Source organism: Oncorhynchus kisutch, linkage group LG13 (assembly GCF_002021735.2).
Source record: "Oncorhynchus kisutch isolate 150728-3 linkage group LG13, Okis_V2, whole genome shotgun sequence".
Lineage (NCBI taxonomy): Eukaryota > Metazoa > Chordata > Actinopteri > Salmoniformes > Salmonidae > Oncorhynchus > Oncorhynchus kisutch.
In genome coordinates, this window is record NC_034186.2 from 22089615 (window position 1) to 22115665 (window position 26051).

The 26051-nt window shown below is 42.3% G+C and overlaps 2 protein-coding genes across 8 annotated transcripts in view; both read left to right on the plus strand.

Annotated features, from left to right (window-relative positions):
* The window catches only part of evi5b (ecotropic viral integration site 5b), a 66541-nt gene extending 62676 nt beyond the window's left edge, over positions 1-3865 (plus strand). For all 5 annotated transcript variants that reach the window (XM_020499371.2, XM_020499369.2, XM_020499373.2 and 2 more), the window contains one exon: positions 133-3865. In XM_020499371.2, the coding sequence (XP_020354960.1) occupies positions 133-426 (294 nt within the window). In that variant the 3' untranslated portion in view covers positions 427-3865. The remainder of the gene's footprint in view (positions 1-132) is intronic.
* A 1462-nt stretch (positions 3866-5327) lies between these two features.
* Positions 5328-13250, plus strand: LOC109902752 (zinc finger protein Gfi-1). Of its 3 annotated transcripts, none has more exons than XM_031785766.1 (7): positions 5328-5534; positions 8074-8292; positions 8872-9027; positions 9239-9648; positions 9803-9940; positions 10080-10245; positions 10473-13250. In XM_031785766.1, the coding sequence occupies exons 2-7, from the start codon at positions 8181-8183 to the stop codon at positions 10658-10660; spliced, it is 1170 nt and encodes a 389-aa protein (XP_031641626.1). In that variant the 5' UTR covers positions 5328-5534; positions 8074-8180; the 3' UTR covers positions 10661-13250. The 3 variants fall into 3 exon arrangements, with proteins under 3 accessions (XP_031641626.1, XP_020354967.1, XP_031641625.1); XM_020499378.2 differs by having other exon boundaries at positions 5331-5534; positions 9236-9648; positions 10473-13246; XM_031785765.1 differs by having other exon boundaries at positions 5331-8292; positions 9236-9648; positions 10473-13246.
* The last annotated feature ends 12801 nt before the right edge of the window (positions 13251-26051 follow it).

The following is a 26051-nucleotide window of genomic DNA, read 5'->3' on the forward strand; positions in this document are numbered from 1 at the left end:
TTCTCATGTGCCTTGGGACTGTATGGATCTTTGATTTTACAATTCCCACTCACCAGTGTGTTTATTTACACGTCCCCATTATGCATTACTCTACATGCTCCTCCTTTAAACGCTTCTACTCTTTTTCCACAGATCCGCTGCCTAAAAGGCCAGAGGGGGAGCAGCATGTCCAATCAGCCCGCTTTTGATGGGATCCACATTGTCAATCACTACATACCAGATGATGAGTCGTACCACTCCTCGGATGAAGACACAGGTGTAGGCAAGACCCCCTCCCACCTGGACCATCAGCACAGCAGCATCAGCCGCATCAGGCTGCACCCCTCCCTGGGTCTTGGGGACACTGACAGTGAGGGGGATGATGATGGGCATGGTCTGGTTCTCTCTGTGCCTCCCATTGGCACCCACAAACACACCACCGTGTGACTGGGTGATGGACACCATCGCTAGACGCCTGGAGGCTGATCAGGGCAGTTCTGATCTGGTACATTGGGACAGAGGGGTTGTCCATGGTAGCAAGCCACTCTTCAGGAGAATGGCGTCTGACTGTCTGTGGGACTCCAATGTAGGGAGCTCCTTTCAATGGCATCTTTGGAAGCTTGGAATGGAATGTGTGGGCTTTGTCAACAAGTGAAGTCGTAGCAGAATCACACCTGTGGTGGAGTTGGTTTTTTTCTTTGTCCGTTGCGTCAGTCTGCTTTACTCTTGTTTCGCCAAAACCCACCAGAAGAGGATCATATCCGTGTGTTGCTCTGGTCTGGACCCCAGGCAGGCAGATCAGAGAAGGACAACATGGAGGTTCAAGTAGCTGCCTGTGCTCCACGAAGCTAGGCTGACCAGCAGGGGAGTGGACTGGGGTTACCCTGTCCAGGGTGACCCCACCCAGACAACCAACCTACAGGCTCTCCCTCATCCCCACAACCAACCATGGTACAACAGATTCAACACACAGAGACTGTGCAATAAAATGTTTTATGCTTTATGATGACTATGACACTTCTTTCAATCAGTTTTTATTTTTTTATCGCTTTTATAAGTGGACAATCAAAAATGTATAGAGCCCTTTTGTGTGGGTGTCTTTATAATATCAGGAGAGAATAATGTACTGAAGAGTGATGAATGTCTCTATTGAACATGGTTAATGAGCCCCAGTATCAAACAGAAAGTGTCAACAAGCATTAGGGTCGTATTCACTAGACAGCAAACAAAGAAAAGAAGAAAAGGACCAAAAAAGGGAGGGACTAGTGTTAACAGTTTAACAGCTGATATGTCCCCCATCAGGGGACTATATACTAAATAGATTTTTAGACCAAGGAGTTGGAACTGGAGCTTGCAGTTCCTCCAGGAACGGTGTACCACTTCTCGAAAAAAAAAAATAATAATAATGTTTTTGTTTCAAAACTTGCCGTTTGCAACAATGTGCACGACCTAGGTTGACATAATGTTGGCTTTTTGGCCTTGAGACATACAACCTGTTTATCATCAGGCCTGGTATAGGCCTATCCAAAGGTCAATTTGAATCCTGTATACTCCGTATTTATGTTATTGTTTGTTTTTCATGTCCATTTTGACTTGAAAATATGTATCTAATGAATTATTGCATATGTTTAATGTAGGATGCGGCTGAAAGGGACATATCACTCTAGTTTTGTCAAAATGCACAGATAACTGATTAGCAGACATTTCTTTCAGATGTGGGCTGTGTTCCAATTCTCCACCTTTCTCCAGAAGTGAGCACTTGTTCACGTGCCCTCATGCATTTAAAGGCATTGGATTGGCGCAAGCAAGCATGAAGGGAGTTTTCACCATATTCCCTACACCAGTGCATTTCTTTTATATCTATGAGGGGGAGTGTACAAGTGCACTCTTCGGAAAAGGGGTAGAGTATGGGAACGTATCCACAGTCTCAATGTTCTGTAGATGTTTTCATATATACTGCTTTTCTCTGTTGGGACGATCTTACTTTTGGAGGAAGGGTGGATTTAGGATCACTTCATAATTTCATAGATTAGGATACGTTTCAGAATTTTGGTTAATGGAAGCATGTAACTACTTTAAGTAAACCAGCCCAGATTTAGAAGTACTGCTATATCTAAAGTGGGAATATTGATCTTTAAATAAATAATAAAGGGACATAATGAAAGTATAAGAACTGTAATCTGAATCTTGTATCAACATAAATAATGTTAAACAGAAGTATTGCTATGTTGTACTTTTGCACGAAATGAATGACTGTCCAAGCCAATGAAACAATACTTTTATCTGAAAATACTAAGAAGATAATTCTACATGTCTGTCAAATGGCAAACTATTCCCTATGTGTAGTGCACTGCTTTTGGTCAAAAGTAATGCACTATGTAGGTAATAGCTTGCCATTTGGCATGCATCATAAGAAATGTGCTGTTTGTTTCCTCTGTGAATGAAGCCGAGTGTATTGTCAAGTGTTACCAAACTGTAGGATGGGTTGTATAAGCCTGGTCTCAGATCAGTTTGTGCTGTATAGCCTATAACTCGTTGTGATGCCTTGGCATGACAGATCTGGGACAATGATGGCATTTTAAACAGTAGGCTCTGCCTGCCAGATCAATATGCACCACTTGGTTTCATAAAGGTTGATGTTGATCCATTATCAGGATTAGCAGAACACTAAAACAGACAACTTCTCTAGGTTGACATGACCTGCGCCTTGTTTCCCAGAGCCTTCGTAGCATTAAGATAATCCTTACAACCTTATTACTATGTATATTTAGTAGCCAAGGTGTTTCCCTGAGCCTGCGTTAGTAACGTGGCTCTTAAAAACCTTTGTACATCTACGAGTGATCCAGACTACTCGTAGAGCAGTCAAAGTGCATCGTTAGATGTATTTTTGCCCTTCCGGGTCACTTTATTCACAGATCTCCGCTAAAAATCTCCTAAACATCATGATTCTATTGGTCTGACTAACGGCCGATAACTTCAGAAGGACGTTAGTTGACTACAAATACAAAGTTGCCAAAGTATTTGTAATTGTTGCAAACAAATTCAAACCGAGATTATTACACATATTATTACATGGACAACAAAGCCTAATTAGGCTATTTTAATCTTATTGAAATCAATTTCATGTTCAATCAGTTGAGTTCTAGTTTGCGACTAGGCTACAATTTGTAATGTTTGCCTCCGTGTGACAACGTGTGTAATGATATGCCCAATCTGTGATTTCGTGCATTATTATACGCATAATAAACCGTGTCGCCTTCGATAGCCATAGGTGGTGATCTCTCTCTATGAGCTGATCTGTCATCAGTATTGTGGCATAATTATGTTAAAATAAGATTTGAATGGAGAAAGCTGATCCGAGTGCAGTTTTTCTTTCTATCCTATCAGTCTCGACACATGGTGTCTTTACGTGCTTGTTTTGGGAACACTTAAAGTTGGCTCGTAAATAACGATGCATTCGGTACAATCATCGTAATGCTTAAATTACATCGCAACTTGGAAATGAGGCCCACAACAATGGACATCTTATAATTGATAGATTTTTAAACGTTTTTTAAAGCAGTGGCACTTTAAGACATTAGAACCAAAAACCTATCAGCCAAGTCTCGGCAAAATATTTATATCCAGAACGCACGGACTCATTGTTCAGAAGAGGTTTTGTGATACTGATGTGATATTCCTTGGTTGGTTGAGGACAACGATGGATGGAATATTTGGAAAGGCATCATGACGCAGTTTTGGCACTTTCAGAGAAAGACAATATAATGCAGTAAAGAGAAGTCTACATGGAGTAATAACACTATGGAATAATCATTACCACACTCTGAAAAAATGTATGTGAAATGAATGTGTTTGAGTTCACAAATAAACTATTTGATAAACATTTTCATGTTGATGTTATATATAGTGTTTACTGCAGTGCTGTAATAGTAACCATGGTGGAGCAAATACAATTCCATTCTCACATCTTTTACTGCAGTATCATGTCATTGGTTTCCGATTTTTTAAATAACCTTAAAATAGTTTGGGGTTGCATGAATTGATGGGCTATTACCCTCCTTATATATCATTGTTAGGGGTTCACAGCAAAGCTGTGAAACCTATTGTTATTCTTAGATCATTTATTTTCCTCGACATGGTTAAATAACTCAAGCATAGATCAACTTTTCTTTATTCAAATTTGGCACACAGAAACTAGAGGCCATGTGTAATTTGGTCAAAAACAATGGCACCAATTGGCCTATAGGTGGCGCTATTATAAGTAGCATCACTTAATCCCTCATATTTGCGGCCCCTTTAACATAGACACTTTATGTGCCTTTCCTTATGCTGAACAAATTTCCCTCAATCTTGAACATTTTGTAAAATCCAAATAACACCATGCAGGCCCATGGTACATTGCTTAACTTAGTTTGAGAAGATCTAAGGGATTGGTTAAGAGATGGCTGAGTTGTTGATGAATCAGGAAATACGATGTTACGTGTCCATTGAAAAAAAAAAGGCCTATCAACTTAACTTTTTAGGATCATCAATGACATTACCATGATGAACCATATTACGTTTGGCATTAATATCTTAAATAAGGAAACTATTAACAATTCACTTTTTTGACTAGGTTAATTAAGCTAACGCTTAAAATAATCATCTTCTCATGGACTAAAAGTCAGATTCATTGCAAATTTGATCATTGGACATTAACGCTGGGATGTGAGGTAACAGGGGCTGGCCTACGTTAAGTATTTAAAAAGTACAGTGTTAGGTGTGTGTTAAAATATGCTTAAAATTATTAGAAGACGAAGTGATTGTGATCGTGTTGAATTGAATTGTGTTTGGGAAATAAAGATAGATATGGTTTTAGAAAGGTTGTGGTAATATTTCATTCAACACAGAAATGTGTAGGCAGCTTAATTTAACATGTCCCACAGCTCAATTTACCTCATACCCAGGGTAAGTTGTGCCAGGAGACCACTTTCTTTGGACAAGCTATGTTTTCAAAACTGTAATATTTGCATGACTTCTGATGATTTCTATGGACATACAAAATCCTGGAATATATGTAGCTATCTTTGTTAGAAAGAATAGTGTTTGCTTTGATGGAGTGATGCTGATTCTAGAAAATGTCTCAATTTACCCCACTCTCCCCAACTTGATTTGATTTGGGTGGGTGGGTAAAAATGTTTTGCAGTTCAAATGTACAACGCCCATTGGATAACGGATTAAATAATTATACGGCACTTTGGTCCTTAATACACTATTTAATTGGTAGCCTATGCCAATTTGACAAGGTTCAATGTTGAGCTTAGTTAGAATTAGCGCTCAGTCAGTCCGTGATGCTCTAACCCCCCCTTCTTTCTTCCTCCACATCTGTATGAATCAAATGTCTGAAATAACGTTCAGGAAGTCAATCATTCTGCTGCTTTTAAGAGGCCAACTTTCAGAGCTGCATGTCTTGCGATGCACCTTTCAATGGGACAACAACGCATAAGATCCTTCAGCGGCACTGGACCCGGGTTGTTGTGACAAGTCTGAGGAGCTTTCATTACGCTTGAACTCCGGTAGGCTATGTCTTGAACCTGCTCCACGACTGTCAACCTCTTAATTTTTCTAAGTCAATTGCATGGCTATAGTATACCGCGTTAAGAAGACGCACACGGGCATAATATTAAATTGATAGGCTACAACATAAAACATGTACAGTTCTTTATTGATAAGAACGTGAGTCAGACTTTATCTAAACACGTGGATGAATTGCGCAATGCAGCATAGATGCTCAACATTTTTCATTTTCGTGGACAAAAAAGTGGTTTAATTTAATTTATTAGAATACCTTAAACATAGCTGTACATTTCTGACTCAGTGGAGAGTCGATCTTTAGAATTATGTTGTGTGTCAGAAACCTTTGAGCTAAAAGGCTGTAGGTTTATATGCGTAGGCTGCTTTTTCGTATTTGTTGAACTGTGTGGTGGGATCCAGCGCGCATTTCAAATGAGAAGAGAAGATAACGAAGTTTGACACAGGCTTTCAACAGAGACTATTATGTTCATTACATGCAGCCAATGCCATTGATTCCATCCTACAATACCGTGATACATTTCAATAAGCAAAAACTTGCGTGGAAAACCATTTTATTTAATTTTTTTAAACAAAGTTAGTCTATAAATTATAAATATTTCAGCAATGGTTGTTGATTGTACTTTAAAAAAAAATGTCTATACCTAATGCACATAAAACAGCAAATAGCCATATGGAAAAAGACACGAAGGACCTGTTGTTTAATAAGCTATGCATACAGGGAGAACAAATCAATCAGATGACTGGTTATTTAGTTGGAAAGTATAGGCCTGCTGAATTTTGATAAACGGCCTCATAATGTATGATTATTATTGAGATAAACGAGCAATAGGCTAACTGATAGGCTATGCATTGGTGGTGCCAAAGGCATTCTTATCTGATGTATTGTATAGCCTATCAAATTTAATAATCTAAGTTATTTGACTCTGAGTGCTATTTTGTTAAATGATAGGCCTATAATTAATTGCATAAAACGTTTTTCCATTCAAATAGGCAAGAAATTAACTTCTACCTAAATGATTTGCTTGGATTGTGCTATTAAAGAATTTCAAAATACGATCCAGTGGTTTGATTAGTTGAATATATTTTCTAAGCTTCTATATGAAATAAAGTCACATCAGTCATATCATTGCACCAGAAATTGGGCAATGGTCAGGACTACCTCGCGTCAGTGTGTCTTGTGTTTGATCGGTAGCCATGGCGTTTTCTTTTGAGATTGTCTTCCTGTCACCAACATATTGTCTCACTGCAAAGGTCATAACCGAATAGGCCTACATTTATATTTAAATATGAATTCGTACCAACATTGCTATTATTTCGTTTGATTGGCCAAGTTTTAACTTCCATAACTAACTCATTTAGTTACATTGTGGTATACTCCAAATAATTTCAAAGAATAGGCTTATAGGTGTTTCTGAGTTAATCATTTCACCTGTCGAATATGAATATTGTAGCAAGATAACGTAGTAGACCTATAATGTAAGGACATAGAACTTATGTCTATCACATATTCTGAATGTCTGGCACGCGCCATCAGCTGGTTGAAACGTGACTGATACTGATATTCTCCGCCCCACTGGCAGTCTGGAGTGCTAGGCGAGCTGAATGCCTGTTGTTCTGTGCGTAATTGGTCCAGAACAGGTAATCAGCGGCCTTACTATGCGCACAGAGAACAGAGGTAACACTGTTTACTCATTGAGCATATTATAATACTGCAGGAAATACGAAACTTCCGTGGCCCCGCAGGCAGGCGTGTGGACAGCGACTGTCTGCGGTTATTAAATATAGCCTTATGTATATATGAAGAGACACCGACCAAATTGATGGATAAAAATACATTTGTGAAGGACGCAAGACAATTCCAGACTGATGCAGTATTATCATGCATCAGTCTTTTTACAACATTTGTTCATTTTGAGAAATGCTATGTAAGCCAGTGAGGGGCTATTCAACATGTGACTATATGGGCACAACCACGTCCATACTTCGCCTACTATTCTCTAATTCGCATTTTCATTCGTGCTCAATCGATTACGGAAATAGGTGGATACTGTACCATTATCAAGCATGTAGATAACACGTCTCATGAGTCATGTTGATTAGAGACACACGTAGCACACTCCGGTCCACAGCAACCCTGACTGACTGGCACCCAGGTGCTGTTGGTCCCCGCGTTTCCTCTCCCCCCTGTCTGTCCTGCAGCTAGGTATAGGGAGGGATTAAGTAACACATAAAGCAGTGTATCACTTATCCTGATTGCCATGGGTTTTAATTCCCCGTGGAGAGATACAGGCTGATCCGTGAGAGGGAGTGGTCTGGGGAGCTGTTTGTTCTGGAGACGGACCAATCATATGCTCCAGGGGCGGCAATGAACTGGGGAGGAGTTTCCTCTAGCCTCTGCACCTGTCCCCGCCCACAACACCTGGCAGACGTGAGAGGGCGTGTGCGCGTGCTCCATCTTCAGCCAGAAATCTCTTATAGTTGACCACACATTGTCAACCAATAGTCTTCAAATCTTTTCAGGGATAAGACTGCAACACCGCATCCCAGGAACAGAGGTGCAGATTGCTATTGGATCTGGATGGCCAGTGATTTTGGATATTAGCAGAGACCGAACAAGGAGAGTGAAAATGCCTCGGTCCTTCTTGGTGAAGAGTAAGAAGGCGCACAGCTACCACAAGCCTCGGTCCTTAGAAGATGACTACAGTAGACTGGATACTATCTTAGCTCATATATGTGCAGGTATGTGGTTGTTATTTCCATGTTAATGTCTGGATGTTGTGTGAGGTGCACCATTTGTACATGCAAATTATTTCAATAGAAATGGAACAAACTCGTTTTTCTGTAGCCTAATTATATTGTTATAAATATCCACTTTTATTTGTCTAGTTTTACAGATTGTTAAATTGTGAGGCACGGCTTTATTCAAAAGAAGCAGCAATATATTAGAAATACAAGCCTATGATTTATAATGAAAACCTAGCTGTTAATTCAAAGGAATATATATCCCATAAGGGCTTATCCTGTAGCCAAATCGTACATTGTTTACATTATTTCGATAGCTACACTAACCTCAGTGGAATGATTTTGCTCGTATAATTATTCATAACGTTTAATTGTACTGACACATATAGGCTATTACTAAAGTTATTTATATTGTTTCTTCTTACAATAATTATTACAGTATTAGGATATCATAAGCAAAGTTGTATTTTTGTCGTTGTTATAGGCTAAAGCTATTGTAATAGGCTACTCACGTTGTCCTCGTTGTAATTAAAACAGAGAATAGTAACATTCTAGATTACTCGGATGCCTTGACAGGAGGCGATGCCATCCGCGGGTTCTCCCCAGACTCTCACCTAGTGGACACGGCTGACTTCTCCTCCAAGTCCACACTCAGCTGTGGGGACAGTGTGTGCAGTCCAGCTTCAGTTTATGAAGACTTCTGGCGGCCTCCATCGCCTTCAGCATCACCAGGTAGAGATCTAGTCTGTGGTGCATTAAAATGTAGCTATCCCAAAGTGGGAGATTGTAGCAGAGGCAATGATAAATTATGCACTGCGATTACAATTTCACAATTTGATGATGGGACATCCTGATTGCTTGTAGGCCGATATCCATCTTAAGCTATTAAATCACAATAGGCCTACACTAATGAATTATATTTATTTTTGCAACGCAATAGTAGATTCAGAGAAATCCCTGTCTCCCCCGGTGGACGAGACACAACCCTTCCCCGTTGTTCCCTTCCGGCCCTATGCGTGGAACAGTTACTCTGGTTCGGACATCCGTCACCTGGTCCAGCAGAGTCTCCATCACCAGCACCACCACCCCATGGACTTGAAGAGAAGCCCGGAGCTAGGGTACTACAGCGACCGGGCCATTGAACCAACCCTCTTTAACAGAAATCCGGTAGCAGAAAATGACAGTGATTACCGGTCCGGTGCCGGTCTGTTCGAGAGAGCTGCCGCCCCCGGGGTAGGGTTGTACTCTGAAGGGAACCTGTACGGGAAAAGCCCAGAAATCAAGGCTGTGTCTGACTTACCCTGCTCACGGTTCATTCTGAATGGTACCTACAAGTGCATCAAATGCAGTAAGGTAAGATAATGTATGCAAATGTTAAGATTTAAGCAGTTTATGTTAGCAATGATTTGCTTGAAGATGTATGGTTATGGACACAATTGTCCCTCCCTTTATTTACCTTGTACCATCATCATTCCCCTCACGAATTTCACACAACTTCCCTCTGCAGGCGTTTTCGACTCCCCATGGGTTGGAGGTCCACGTTCGCAGATCACACAGTGGCACGAGGCCCTACGCTTGTGATATCTGTGGCAAAACCTTCGGACATGCTGTCAGCCTCGAGCAACATAAAGCTGTGCACTCTCAGGTGACTATTCTAGAATCTAGACCGTTCTAGTTTTTGTCATTGATTATTCAAAGGCAACAAGCAAAATAGGCTACTTTACTGTTTTGACGAGCTAATCAATATCATATTTAGACTTATATTTGCCTATATACTTCCACAGGAAAGAAGCTTTGATTGCAAAATATGCGGTAAAAGCTTCAAAAGGTCATCGACTCTCTCCACGCATCTCCTCATCCACTCTGATACACGGCCTTACCCATGCCAGCATTGCGGGAAGAGGTTCCACCAGAAATCAGACATGAAGAAACATACATTCATCCACACAGGCAAGTAGGCGTCAGAAATGTTAGTCTATTAGTAGACCTCGCTGCAACACTAAATATGTTAATTGCATACACGGCCACCCAATGCATAATGGTGAGGTCATGCGTTATTGACATGCATTTTTCCTGAAGACCTGATACAATAAAATCAAATAAAACAGCTTGCTTGCCTATATGGTTTGGCTACTGAAGGTAACACGATGGTTAATGCATACATTTTTGTTCTGCAGGTGAGAAGCCGCACAAATGCCAAGTGTGTGGGAAAGCGTTCAGCCAGAGCTCCAACCTCATAACGCACAGCCGGAAACACACGGGCTTCAAACCATTCGGATGCGACCTCTGCAGCAAGGGATTCCAGAGAAAAGTCGACTTAAGAAGACACAAAGAGTCACAACATGGACTAAAACCCTCAAACTAAAATCAAATAAAAGAATGGACACCAAACACTATAAAACAAAACACTTGTTTTGGAAACCAGAAATAAGCTACTGTAGCTATCCATTCCTCAAACATTTCAGACTGTGATTTACTGGTGGAGAGTTATAGAGACTTTTGTGCAGTGTAGGTTAAGACAAAACCGGTTTGAACTAGGGAGGGACACTATCTGAACCCAAAATATTTGTACAAAATAACCAGATAGGTAATAACCCCAAAGAAAGCGCGTTAACAAAAACAACAGACGACCAATTTCCAACGGACAATTGGGAAAGTAGACCTTGTCTAAAGAATGACAGACACTTTGTTTAGTTGGACGCCATGGATGCTGGCACAACAGTAATAACAATAAGGCTATGTGATTTAATAAACAATGGTTGTGTATTTATTTGAAAAACAATGTTATTTTCATTTATTTCTTCTTAGAATTCAAATAGCACATTTGTATTTTATATTAAGAATATCAACTATACGGTATATCCAGGTGTCATTTACTACAATGTCAAACAATATTTATTAATCAGATTATCGTTTAAATATAATATGAAAACTGCAATCCAACAGATTTCGAGAGGTTTTTGTTTCGTTTCTATGTAGCCTACTGCATTATGTTCCAAGCTGCAACATCCTGCATAGGCCTATCTGAATTATTTGAAGGACAACCAACGCAAATATATATATTTTTTACATTTTTATTCTAACTCAGATTATCTGGATTCGTTGTAGTAGGCTAGTCTAGACTATTGGTACAACTGCCATTGTTACATTTTAGAGACAGCATAAACCCCCTTGAAATGTGTCTTGGAGGGGGACCTGTGATAATGTTAATTTGAGGCAATTAATTTTCGTTTAATTTAATAGTTTAATCCTTTATTACTATTATTACTATTATTATTATTATTAGGGATATATTCATTCTGTAACGCCGAAGCGTTACAGATTCAGCGATAGAAATGTCAAGTTAATTTAAATCATGCTGTAAAGCTGAACCTTCGGGATGCGGATGTTATAGAGCCCTTATACTATATTTCCACTGTGTGGATAGTGATTGTCCTCGTGGTTAACCTTCAGTGATTTTTAATAGAAAACATGTCTCTCCTGTATTCATTGAGGGGTATAATATTAACCGAAAAACTTGGCTGAGCACAAATTGATATGAAGTTTCTTAATTTAAAACATACACGAAAAAACACCTACAGCGGCTTGGTGTATTCTCCACGCCATGGAATAGGTCTGTATAAAGTGCTTTCTTGCCGTTGGCTATTTTACTGGAAATCTGAGAGGTGACCACACATTAAATCGAGTATCACAAGGAAGGTCTTCAAGTGCCTTCCAACTGGTAGGTTTATGTTCCCCCATTATTCATTAATCAATCCAGGTTGTGTTTTCTTCTCGTGTTTATCTGAACCACTCAGAAGGGCAGATTTCTAAAGCCATAGAGTTGATTGCTTAATCATCTATCAAATAATTTCGTTTAGAATGAAGAATTAGATGCTTAAAATATTCGGCTAACTTATATAGAATTTTTAAAATGACATCCACGAGTAAATTTAGCTTTTTGTCACGGTGAAATAAATAAAATATAATTTTATGTGGAAAAATACATAGGGAATAGAAACTCAATTCCACCAATACCTAGGCTACAGGATGCTGCTGCGTTTCATCAGACTTAAACTCCTATAAACTTTTGGTTTGTTTTTACCAAGGCAGTAAGGAGTTATTTGTTTAGACCTCAAACGTTGCCTGAGCATATTACACGTTAACCAAATGGTATGTAACTTTGGCCACTCTGCATAAAGCTCAAGTTGGAAACAGGACCAGACAGGATTGATTTCCGCAGGTGGAACTAAAGACCCATCAAAAAGCGTCACATAGCATGGCTGGAGGGCATCGACTGTACACCACCTCTGCCCGAAACACAGCTTGTAAGCGCAAGAGCAGGAAGGGGGTACACAGGTGTATGTGTGGGCTACTGTTATCCCTTCCATTGAGAACAATACTCATTCATTTATTCAAACATTTGTAATTAGCAATTTGCTAACATAGAAAGAGGACAGCTATAAAATGAGAGAATGAACAGCAACAAGAAACTAAACAACTATACAAGTTACCCAGTTATATAAAATAGAAAAATAATCATGAACTTTAAAAAGAAACCGTCAATGTATATTTACATTCCTTTATAGCTAATGTTCCTATAGGCCTGACAAACTGTATATATACTCTACATTTCAAAAGTTTGGGGTCACTTAGAAATGTCCTTTTTATTTTATTACATTTTTTGTCCATTAAAATAACATCAAATTTATCAGAAATACAGTGTAAACATTGTTAATGTTGTAAATTACTATTGCAGCTGGAAACTGTAGATCTTTAATGGAATATGTGCATAGGCATACAATAGCCCATTATCAGCAACCATCACTACTGTTTTCCAATGGCTTGTTGTGTTAGCTAATCCAAGTTTATCATTTGAAAAGGCTAATTGATCATTAGAAAACCCTTTTGCAATTATGTTAGCACAGCTGAAAACTGTTGTTCTGATTAAAGATGCAATAAAAATGGCCTTCTTTAGATGTCCGTTATTTATGTCAAAGTAGCTACTTTTGTTAGCGCGTTAGGTACACATATTCAAATGCTCGTGCTTTACTTCGGACAAAAACTTTAAAAAGTTATATTACAGGTCGAAGAAACATTTCAAACTAAGTATAGAATCAATCATTAGGATGTTTTTATCATAAATCTTCAATAAAGTTCCAACCAGAGAATTCCTTTGTGTCTAGAGGAGCAATGGAACGCAGGGATGCGTGTGACCAGGAATTGGCTCTCTGCCAGTAACCTGACTCATTCAGCTCTTATTCAGTCCCACAACACAGTAGAAGCCTCATTCAAGTTTCTAAAGGCGGTTGACAACTAGTGGAAGCCCCAGGAAGTGCAACTTCATTCATATCCCAATGTGAATTCAATAGGGCCTGGGTTGAAAACATACCAACCTCAGATTTCTCACTTCCTGTTTGGATTTCTTCTCAGGTTTTTGCCTGCCATATGAGTTCTGTTATACTCACAGACATCATTCAAACAGTTTTAGAAACTTCAGAGTGTTTCCTATCCAATACTAATAATAATATGAATATATTAGCAACTGAGACTGAGGAGCAGGCCGTTTACTCTGGGCACCTTTCATCCAAGCTACTCAATACTGCCCCTGCAGCCATAAGAAGTTTTAAGAAGAGACCTTGAATTTTTTTGCCCTTCGGCTGCTGCCATAGAAGTGCCCATTCAAGAAGGCTCAAGGTCATTGGCCACAGATAAAATTAAGTCAAATCACTTGTAGCTTTGATTGGACGGATGTCAATATCATACTTTCACAATCTTAGTTAGCAGTTATCATCATGGGTCAAGTCGACAATCTACTGGCAAATCCTTTTTAATCCTTGTCATATGAAGATAAATTACAGATAAAACGTATCGGTGCTCATCGGCCATTAGACATAAACATTACACAACAAGTAGGAAATCGTAAATTCAACGAGTGGTTTGGAAGGAATCAGTGACCGTGGCTGTGTGGTCCCAAATCTGGGATTAAGGGACTCTTTTCCAAGTAAAAAATTATAAAAATTCAACATTGGCCATTCTGTCAATGAAGCATGATTTTTATTTATCCTTTATTTATCCTACGGTTCTGACTTGGTGTACAGGGAGAACACTGTAAGACCGGCCCATGTTCTGAATTATGTCGCTGTACATTTCAAAAGTGCTAGACAAGTATATTGACTAACTTTACACCTATCCTAGCTCGCTCATTAATGTCTTAATTAAAATTATGGATTGCCTCTTACCCGCTTGTCGTCCCCTTACGCCATAGTTTGTACATCTCAATTGTCATTAGAAACCACATTTGTTTAAGCAGGTCAGCCATATCAGATCAGTTTTTTTTAAATGCAGTAAATGAGGCTGAATGAATTGTTTTGCTGCCGAACAAGGCTCAGCTGATAGCCAGGTGTAGCAGTGGTAAGATGTTGGGACTGCTGTTGGGGCAGCTTTATGTAGGCCCTAACAGTTTGTGGGCACCGTTTGTCACCGTTATAGTACAATTAATGTATTGTTTAGTGTTGTGTTGTGTTGTGTAGTTGCTTTGCTGGAATGCATTCCACTTTTATTTATTTTGCCCCACCAAGATTTCCATGCTAAAATTGACACTGAGGGGAAGCATAACCATTGTTTTTGGCCAGCCGTTCTTCCAGGTAGAGTTTACTTGTGAAAGAATGATGATTAACCTGTGAGTATTTGTTCATGACTTTCCTCTTTTAAATCCATGGAAAAAGACCAGCACTAATCACGACAGCTACTGCATGTAATAACTATTCCCTAGTTTCCTATATCAATAATGATAATTCTGATTTGTCTATGTTTTATAAATGGCCAATAGAGAAGTGACCAATTGTGGACCTGCATTGAGGGAAAGATCATTCAAGTGTGCACTTATTACATGTGAAAGTCATAGTAAAATAAAGCAAAGAAATAAAAGTAAACTGTCAAGACTGATCCTACTCTACACAGATGATTCTATCATCATCTGCCAAGTGACAGGATCCCTCTCCACCAGGGTGACCTTCTGATGTCTCACTCTGACTGCTCTGATTGAGACACTATATCTGGTCTGAGCTGTGTCTGGCTCTGGGGACTTCTGGCAGAATGAACAGTAGTAAGCAGCTAACTAGCACTCTATTAATGTGTCTTTAACACTCAGAGGCAGCCTGAATGCTCCCATCCCACTATCACGCAGCTATACAGTATAACCCAGCCCATGCCCTATAGCCCCTAACGCCAAATGGATTCCTTATTAGTGACTCAGTTTACCAAAGGACCTTACTGTCAGCCAGGTGAAGAGGAAAGTTTCTTGGGTTGACTTTAGGTGAAAGACAAAATGGCCAAGAACTTGATTGAATTTGCTAAGCACTCAATCCTGTGATTGATATGCAAGTCACACAATATTCTAAATACAACGTCACCTTTCTTTGGGAGACAGAAATGAATTGCTGTTTCGTTCCTCATAGCGCTGGTAGAGTTCAAAATGCTGTGAGATATGTTTGCATCAGCAGAAAGCATTGATAATTACTGAGTACAGTAAAGGATGTATTACTATGAGAAGGGAGAGCAGTCCTAGTCCACATTTTTGGCTGATTGGCTGGCTGGCTGGCTGGCTGACTGACTGGCTGGCTGGCTGGCTGGCTGACTGGCTGACTGGCTGACAGGCTGACTGGCTGACTGGCTGACAGGCTGACAGGCTGACTGGCTGGCTGACTGGCTGACTGGCTGACTGGCTGGCTGACTGGGTCTAAAAAAGACTCAGTTGCTTCAGTCATGTGTGGTTCATTTGGGGCAGTTTTATTATTGATGCCAGATAACAAATGAAATATAAAAAAGATACATTTTAAGTCATGCTTTGGTTTTTGATGAGAATCTTTGCATCTCTTATAGTTGGGGGATGGAAGTAGACCGAGGAGGTCTACTAGTTCAATACGGAAGTGGTCCGCTGACGCGGATGCTACACTACAGGACTGTTTTGCTAGCATAGACTGGAATACGTTCTAGGATTCATCCAATGACATTGAGAAATACACCACCTCAGTCATTGGCTTCATCAATAAGTGCCTCTATGATGTCGTCCCCACAGTGAATGTACGTGATCCCAACCAGAAGCCATGGATTACAGGCAACATCCACATCGAGCTAAAGGCTAGAGCTACTGCTTTCAAGGAGTGGGAGACTAATCCGGACGCTTATAAGAATTCCCGCTATGCCCTCAGACGAACCATCAAACAGGCAAAGCATCAATACAGGATTAAGATTGAATCCTACTACACTGGCTCCGACGCTCGTCGGATGTGGCAGGGCTTGAAAACTATTACGGACTACAAAGGGAAACCCAGACGTGAGCTGCCCAGTGACGCGAGCCTACCAGACGAGCTAAATACCTTTTATGCTCGCTTCGAGGCAAGCAACACTGAAGCATGCACAAGAGCACCAGCTGTTCTGGATGACTGTGTGATAACGCTCTCAGTTGCCAATGTGAACAAAACCTTTAAACAGGTCAACATTCACAAAGCCGCTGTGTCAGATGGATTACCAGGACAGGAACTCAAAGCATGCACGGACCAACTGTCAAGTGTCTTCACTGACATTTTTAACCTCTCTCTGACTGAGTCTGTAATACCTACATGTTTCATGCAGACCACCATAGTCCCTGTGCCCAAGGAAGCGAAGGTAACCTGCCTAAATTATTACCGCCTCGTGGTACTCACGTCGGTAGCCATGAAGTGCTTTGAAAGGCAGGTCATGGCTCACATCAACAGCATCCTCCTGGACACCCTAGACCCACTCCGATTCTTATACCCCCCCCAACAGATCCACAGATGACGCAATCTAAATCGCACTCCACACTGCCCTTTTTCACCTGGACAAAAGGAACACCTATGTGATAATGCTGTTCATTGACTACAGCTCAGTGTTCAACACCATAGTGCCCACAAAGCTCATCCCTAAGCTAAGGACTGGGACTAAACACCTCCCTCTGCAACTGGATCCTGGACTTCCTGACGGGCCGCCCTCAGGTGGTAAGACTAGGCAACTACACGTCTGCCACGTTGATCCTTAACACTGGGGCCCCTCAGGGGTGTGCACATCTGACCGGAAGGTGCTACAGAGGATAGTACATCACTGGGGCCAAGCTCCCTGCCATCCAGGACCTATATAATAGATGGTGTCAGAGAAAAGCCCATAAAATTGTCAGAGATTCCAGTCACCCAATTTATAGACTGTTCTCTCTGCTACCGCACGGCAAGTGGTCCTGGAGCGCCAAGTCTTGGACCAAAAGGCTCCTCAGCAGCTACTACCCCCAAGCCATAAGACTGCTGAACAATTCATAAAATTGCCACCGGACAATTTACATGTACAGATTGCCTCAACTAGCCTGTATCCCCGCATACTGACTCGGTATATAGCCTCGTTATTGTTATTCTTATTGTGTTACTATTTATTATTACTTTTTATTTGACTCTACTTGGTTAATATTTTCTTCTTCTTGAACTGCACTGTTGGTTAAGGGCTTGTAAGTCAGCATTTCACGGTAAAGTCTACACTTGTTTTTTTCACGTGACAAATAAAGTTTGATTTGATTTGAATACCATAATATGTCTGTTTCAGTGTTATTATACGAAACAACAAAAGGGTGGGAGGTAGGATGGAGGAGGGAGGGGAGGTAGGATGGAGGAGGGAGGGGAGGTAGGATGGAGTGGAGGTAGGATGGAGGAGGGCGGTGAGGCAGGATGGAGGAGGGAGGGGAGGTAGGATGGAGGAGGGTGGGAGGTAGGATGGAGGAGGGAGGGGAGGTAGGATGGAGGAGGGGGGGAGGTAAGATGGAGGAGGGGGGAGGTAGGATGAGGAGGGAGGTAGGATGAGGAGGGAGGGGAGGTAGGATGGAGGAGGGTGGGAAGTAGGATGGAGGAGGGAGGGGAGATAGGATTGAGGAGGGAGGGGAGGTAGGATGGAGGAGGGAGGGGAGGTAGGATGGAGGAGGGAGGGGAGGTAGGATGGAGGAGGGAGGGGAGGTAGGATGGAGGAGAGAGGGGAGGTAGGATGGAGGAGGGAGGGGAGGTAGGATGGAGGAGGGAGGGGAGGTAGGATGGAGGAGGGAGGGGAGGTAGGATGGAGGAGGGAGGGGAGGTAGGATGGAGGAGAGAGGGGAGGTAGGATGGAGGAGAGAGGGGAGGTAGGATGGAAGAGGGAGGGGAGGTAGGATGGAGGAGGGAGGGGAGGTAGGATGGAGGAGGGAGGGGAGGTAGGATGGAGGAGGGTGGGAGGTAGGATGAGGAGGGAGGGGAGGTAGGATGGAGGAGGGTGGGAGGTAGGATGGAGGAGGGAGGGGAGATAGGATGGAGGAGGGAGGGGAGGTAGGATGGAGGAGAGAGGGGAGGTAGGATGGAGGAGGGAGGGGAGGTAGGATGGAGGAGGGAGGGCTCGTATAGAAGAACGACTGACTTCTTTTGTTGTAAGAGGTTATTCATTATTCACGTGATCTGAAAAAAAGACTGAAGTCAACTGCACAGCTGTCATCAAGCAGCAAGTCTAAGGCACAAATTATTAATGATTCTGGAAAGATAAAGGGAGGAGAATGAGAGAAAATTATAACAAGAGAGGGTCGGGTGTGTGGGGAAAGCTGGCATCTACAGGGTAAAAAGGTTTCTCTGCTCTGACACGGCTTGGGTCAAACTCCATCTTTACTGGCTTAGACTGGAGTGGGCTTTATGCACTCTGAAACTCAAAATAAAAATGTAAATCTCCACGCAATTCAGCAGTCAATTAACATTATACAGTAGTGTTTTTAAGTCTACAGCAGTGTTTTAACGTCATATATTGTGGAAAGATTTACATCAAAATCCATTACGTGATTTGCGATACAATATCTTCAGAACAATGCTCAAGATTGTCTATAAAGTAAAGATGGCTATGGACCAGTGTCTCTCTATGGGTCTCCCTTGACTTGATGCCTACCTTCCTTCTCAAGAGGAATGGGGGACTTTCCAGTCAGCCTGCTCTGGGTCTGGGATGTCCAATGTGCACATGATGTGATCTAGAATTTAGTTCTGAAGCTCTTGTTCTTTTCAGGCCTGTTTAACATTGCAAGTCCCCTGGGTGTGTGTATGTGTGTGTGTGTGTGTTTGTGTGCATGCATTTGTGTGTGCATGCATGCATGTTGGTGTGTGTGCCTGGGGGCTGTCAAGCCAGAAGAATGGGCTGAGCCAGTGGCCAATGCCCGTCTGCATGCAGCCAGTGACATCACATCAGAGCCAGGCAAGCAGAGGCCAAATGAGAGTGGACGTTATTGTGGATTATCATGCCTTGAAAGCTTTCCATTAGCGCTGCTGGGAGGGCTGAGATGGGGCTGAGAGTGGCCCTGAACAGCACGGCTCCTTAAGGAAAGACCCGACCCTCCCCCACTAGGCTGACTTATAAAAGGTGGGGGTCAGACTCTGTCTGAATCCCAAATAACACTTTATTTAAAATATAGTGCACTACCTTTGACCAGATCCCTATGAGTCCTGATCAAAAGTAGTGCACCATAAAGGGAATTGGGTTATTTGTGACACAGCTCTGACTGACTACAAGGTTGTCTGCTCATTTAAAGACATGTTTATCTGCTTGATTTACCATTACATATCACTACACTATTTGGATGTGAGCCGTCACTCACTCAGCCTGAAGAAAAGAGGGGGTTGGTCCTTCTGCTCAGCTTGCAGTCTACTGTATATCTTAGTCGGATTCCTTAGGTCTCACTGCTGCAGACAATGACAGACAGGCCCTTTTACACATTCATTCTCATATTATATTCTGTGTCATCATATTTCACAAAGCATAGATACAAACTTCATAACATGGGCGAGTAAAAGTGCAATGCGAAAAAGCTTTTTATTTGTCCAAATCCTTTTACCTTGTCTACAGTCGCACAATTTCTATCTCAGTGTCATGTAGGCTTTGTTTCATCTTTATTTTAAGTGTTGTTTAATGTGAGATGAATTCTGACTGTGGTGCTAAAAGGATGAACTTTGGTTAAAAGGATTAATTACAAGGTGTTTCTCTTCAGGGGATAAATAGCACGCGACAAGGAAATCCAGAACACATCAAAGTGTCAGTCAGGGAAAATACCTTGAAACACCTTCTGTTAGAGTCAGGGCAGTAGCTTGCTCATCATTCATAGCCTAAATAAAACTGCCGCTCACACACCACTTACAATGGTGTGACTGCTCCCGAGTGGAGCAGCGGTCTAAGGCACTGCATCTTAGTGCTAGAGGTGTCACTACAGACCCTGATTCGATTCCAGGCTATATCACAACCGGCTGTGATTGGGAGTCCCATAGGGCAGTGCACAATTAGGGCAGTGCACAATTGGCCCAGTTTCGTCCGGGTTAGGTTAGGCCGCCATTGTAAATAAGAATTTGTTCTTAACTGACTTGCCTAGTTAAATAAAGATGAAAGAAATAAAGATACATTGTAATCTCACTGGGGTTCATCCCAACCTTATTTAATTACATTTCTGATCTACACACACACCACTTTCTTTCCATATCTGTAAAAATCCTGTCTATGCAAACAGCATGTGATTTGCAGCGAGAGAGAGATAGATAGGGAGAGAGAGAGCAGCAGAAGATGTTGCTTTGTGATACAATTAAACAGGCCTGATTGCAGATATGAATACGTTTGAGAAATTCATAGGATCCATTTCACAAACGTCCAAGCCAAGTGTGTGCGCGTAGGGGAGCTATAAGAGAAGAGAGATAAACAACTTTAGGAAGGAAGGAGAACAAAATCAGCTCTTGATAAAATACTAATGCAGAGGCGTTCAAGTAAAGTAACTTTTTGTGTTCTGATTTAATGAATGATTTGAGCGGTGGCGGTGCATGTGGGGTGGGGAGACAGATGCTGGGGTAGCTGAAGCCTGCTCTAATGGCCGTTCAGGGGGCTGTGTGACTGAAGCCTGCTCTAATGGCCGTTCAGGGGGCTGTGACTGAAGCCTGCTCTAATGGCCGTTCAGGGGGCTGTGTGACTGAAGCCTGCTCTAATGGCCGTTCAGGGGGCTGTGTGACTGAAGCCTGCTCTAATGGCCGTTCAGGGGGCTGTGTGACTGAAGCCTGCTCTTATGGCCGTTCAGGGGGCTGTGTGACTGAAGCCTGCTCTAATGGCCGTTCAGGGGGCTGTGTGACTGAAGCCTGCTCTAATGGCCGTTCAGGGGGCTGTGTGACTGAAGCCTGCTCTAATGGCCGTTCAGGGGGCTGTGTGACTGAAGCCTGCTCTAATGGCCGTTCAGGGGGCTGTGTGACTGAAGCCTGCTCTAATGGCCGTTCAGGGGGCTGTGTGACTGAAGCCTGCTCTTATGGCCGTTCAGGGGGCTGTGTGACTGAAGCCTGCTCTAATGGCCGTTCAGGGGGCTGTGTGACTGAAGCCTGCTCTAATGGCCGTTCAGGGGGCTGTGTGACTGAAGCCTGCTCTTATGGCCATTCAGGGGGCTGTGTGACTGAAGCCTGCTCTAATGGCCGTTCAGGGGGCTGTGTGACTGAAGCCTGCTCTAATGGCCGTTCAGGGGGCTGTGTGACTGAAGCCTGCTCTAATGGCCGTTCAGGGGGCTGTGTGACTGAAGCCTGCTCTAATGGCCATTCAGGGGGCTCTGTGACTGAAGCCTGCTCTAATGGCCGTTCAGGGGGCTGTGTGACTGAAGCCTGCTCTAATGGCCGTTCAGGGGGCTGTATGACTGAAGCCTGCTCTAATGGTCGTTCAGGGGGCTGTGTGACTGAAGCTTGCTCTAATGGCCGTTCAGGGGGCTGTGTGACTGAAGCCTGCTCTAATGGTCGTTCAGGGGGCTGTGTGACTGAAGCTTGCTCTAATGGCCGTTCAGGGGGCTGTGTGACTGAAGCTTGCTCTAATGACCGTTCAGGGGGCTGTGTGGTCATGTGTCTGACTGAGGCAGGATCAAAGCAGTGTAATGCCAGGGACCAGGCCGCGAGTGGAGCGGTGACGCACAGCCGGTAAGTACTTCCACAGCCCCAAAGGCCCTTTCCTTTCTGCCTTGGCTCATGCAAAGCAGTAGAGAGGAGAGAGCCCCCCTGAAAAACTACCATGTTGGCTATAAGTCACCCACGTGAATGGAGGCACGCGCACGCACGCACACACACAACAAACAATGCAATGGACACCAGTGAATTGAATCAATGTTGTGCAGTCATAGCAAAGAAGCGTTACCCCAGCCCTTCCCAAATATTATCATTGTGACTAGGCCTAGGCAGCTTTGACATTTAAAAATATATATATATTTAACCTTTATTTAATGAGGCAATTCAGTTAAGAACAAATTCTTTACAATGACGGCCTACCCCCGGCCAATTGTGCACCGCCCTATAGGAGTCCCAATCACGGCCGGATGTGATACAGCTGAAGGAAGCTGAACTGAAGGCAGCTGAACTGAAGGCAGCTGAACTGAAGGCAGCTGAACTGAAGGCAGCTGAACTGAAGGCAGCTGAACTGAAGGCAGCTGAACTGAAGGCAGCTGAAATGAAGGCAGCTGAACTGAAGGCAGCTGAACTGAAGGCAGCTGAAATGAAGGCAGCTGAACTGAAGGCAGCTGAACTGAAGGCAGCTGAACTGAAGGCAGCTGAAAGCTGAAGGCAGCTGAACTGAAGGCAGCTGAAGGCAGCTGAAAGCTGAAGGCATGTGGGGAGCAACAGCAGTGTTGCAGAACAGGAGGCATATCTCAGGTCACTGCTATCGTATAGCCATGTATATTTAATAGGCAGAACAAGAACAATAAACAGTTGTGTAACCTGGCCATGCAGCTAACAGATTCAGCATGGCTCTGCAGGGTTACACTCAAAGATGTGTGACAAGGATTTTTGTTTTTAATCTCTCCTGAAAATAACAATTAAAAATGTTGAAAGAACAATTTCTTTATTAGGATGTGCGATTGATTAAGGAATTACAGTGATATAGATGAGTAATACAATGTTGAAGTTATAAGGTGTTTATAACAGAATTTTATTTGTATATACAGTATAATCTCTCCATGGAGAGATTCCCCCCTTTTCTTAATTTCTCCTTAGTTACCTCTTAGAGAACGTACACCCAGTGGACCATTTACCAGCCAGCCAGCCACTTCAGCCCAACTCAGTGTGAAGGAGCAGGCTCCCAGGAGCCCCTAACAGACTGCCTCTGCTACCACTCCTGCCTGCCCCAAACCGAGTGATGCGTCTGATTTCAAACCGATATTCTTCTGATATGCTGGCCTTGATTTGCTTCTTTGATTGGATGGTGTTTCCCATTTAATCTCAGAGTATTGTAACCTAAAGGAGAGGTGTAGTAATTGACCACAGAGTCAATTAGCAGGAACCTCACAGTTTCCTCTTCAATTCATAGTTCCTTTTTTAGCACTGATTACCTAAATAATGCGTAGAAATTGCCCACAGAGTTAATTGGAAAAATGTTGAATACCACAGGCTCTTCCTATTGTACAAGTAAAAGGAGAGAAGTTCCCCATAGTCAAGTATGAACCCATAGATCACATTTTCTCAAGAATCTCCCTGCTTCAGTAGGTTTATAGATATTTAGAATTGTGTAGGAGGAAGTGCCTTCTTGTTTTTCCCAAATTGTGCTGATATACAGTGTCTTTGGAAAGTATTCAGACCTACCCTGGGCGGCAGGGTAGCCTAGTGGTTAGAGCGTTGGACTAGTAACCGGAAGGTTGCAAGTTCAAACCCCTGAGCTGACAAGGTACAAATCTGTCGTTCTGCCCCTGAACAGGCAGTTAACCCACTGTTCCTAGGCTGTCATTGAAAATAAGAATTTGTTCTTAACTGACTTGCCTAGTTAAATAAAGGTAAAATAAATAAAAAACCCTTGACTTTGTAAACATTTTGTTATGTTACAGCCTTATTCTAAAATTGATTAAATTGTTTTTTTCCCCCTCATCAATCTACACACAATACCCCATAATGACAAAGCAAAAACTGGTTATTATACATTTTTGCAAATGTATAAAAAAAACTACTGAAATATCACATTTACATAGGTATTCAGACCCTTTACTCAGTACTTTGTTGTAGCATCTTTGGCAGCGATTACATCATTGAGTCTTTTTGGGTATGACGCTATAAGCTTGGCACAACTGTATTTGGGGAGTTTCTCCCATTCTTCTCTGCAGATCCTCTCAAGCTCTATCAGGTTGGATGGGGTGCATCGCTGCACATCTATTTTCAGGTCTCTTCAAATATGTTAGATCGGGTTCAAGTCTGGCTGGGCCACTCAAGGACATTCGGAGACTTGTCCCGAAGCCACTCCTGCATTGCCTTGGCAGTGTGCTTAGGGTTGTTGTCCTGTTGCAAGGTGTACCTTCACCCAAGTCTGAGGTCCTGAGTGCTCTGGAGTAGGTTTTCAACAAGTATCTCTGGTCTCCCAGTCCCTGCCGTTGAAAAACAACCCCACACCATGATGCTGCCACCCCCATGCTTCACTGTAGGGATGGTGCCAGGTTTCCTCCAGACATGACGCTTGGCATTCAGGCCAAAGAGTTCAATCTTGGTTTAATCAGACCAGAGAATCTTGTTTCTCATGGTCTGAGAGTTTTTAGGTGCCTTTTGGCAAACTCCATACAGGCTATCATGTGCCTTTTACTGAGGAGTGGCTTCCCCTCTGGCCACTCTACCATAAAGGCCTGATTGGTGGAGTGCTGCAGAGATGGTTGCCATTCTGGATGGTTCTCCCATCTCCACAGAGGAACTCTAGAGCTCTGTCAGAGTGACCATCGGGTTCTTGGTCACCTCCCTGACAAAGGCCCTTCTCCCCAGATGGCTCAGTTTGGCCGGGTGGTCAGCTCTAGGAAGGGTCTTGGTGGTTCAAAGCTTCTTCCGTTTAAGAATGATAGAGGCTATTGTGTTCTTGGAGACCTTCAATGCTGCAGAAATGTTTTGGTACCCTTCCCCAGATCTGTGCCTCGAAACAATCCTGTCTCGGAGCTCTACGGACAATTCTACGGACAATTCCTTTGACCTCAGGGCTTGGTTTTTGCTCTGACATGCACTGTCAACTGTGGGACCTTATATAGACAGGTGTGTGCCTTTCCAAATCATATCCAATCAATTGAATGTACCTCAGGTGGACTCCAATCAAGTTGTAATAACATTTCAAGGATGATAAATGCAAACAGGTTGCACCTGAGCTTATGTAAAAAGCTATTTGTTTTTTTATTTTAAATACATTTGCAAATGATAAAAACAACAACTTGTTTTTGCTTTGTCATTATGGGGTATTGTGTGTAGATTGCTGAGGATTTTATTTTATTTAATCCATTTTAGAATAAGGCTGTAAAGTTACAAATTGTGGAAAAAGTCAAGGGGTCTGAATACTTTCTGAAGGCACAGTGAGCTCAAAAAGTACTGGGACAGTGTCACATTTTGTTGTTTTGACTCTGTACTCCAGCACTTTGGATTTTAAATAAAACAATGACTATGAGGTTAAAGTGCAGACTGTCAGCTTTCATTTTAGGGTATATTCATCCATTTCGGGGAAACCGTTTAGAAACGACACTATTTCTGTCTCCCCCCCATTTTAAATTAAAGTAGTCAAAAGTTTAGTATTTGATCCCTTATTCCTAGTGCACAATGATTACAATAAGATTGTGACTCTACAAACTTGTTGGATGCATTCATGTATTGTGTCATTTTGGAGTCACTTATTGTGTAAGAATATAATATGTTTCTAAACACTTCTACATTAATGTGGATGCTACCATGATTACAGATGGTGCTGAATGAATCGTGAATAATGATACACTA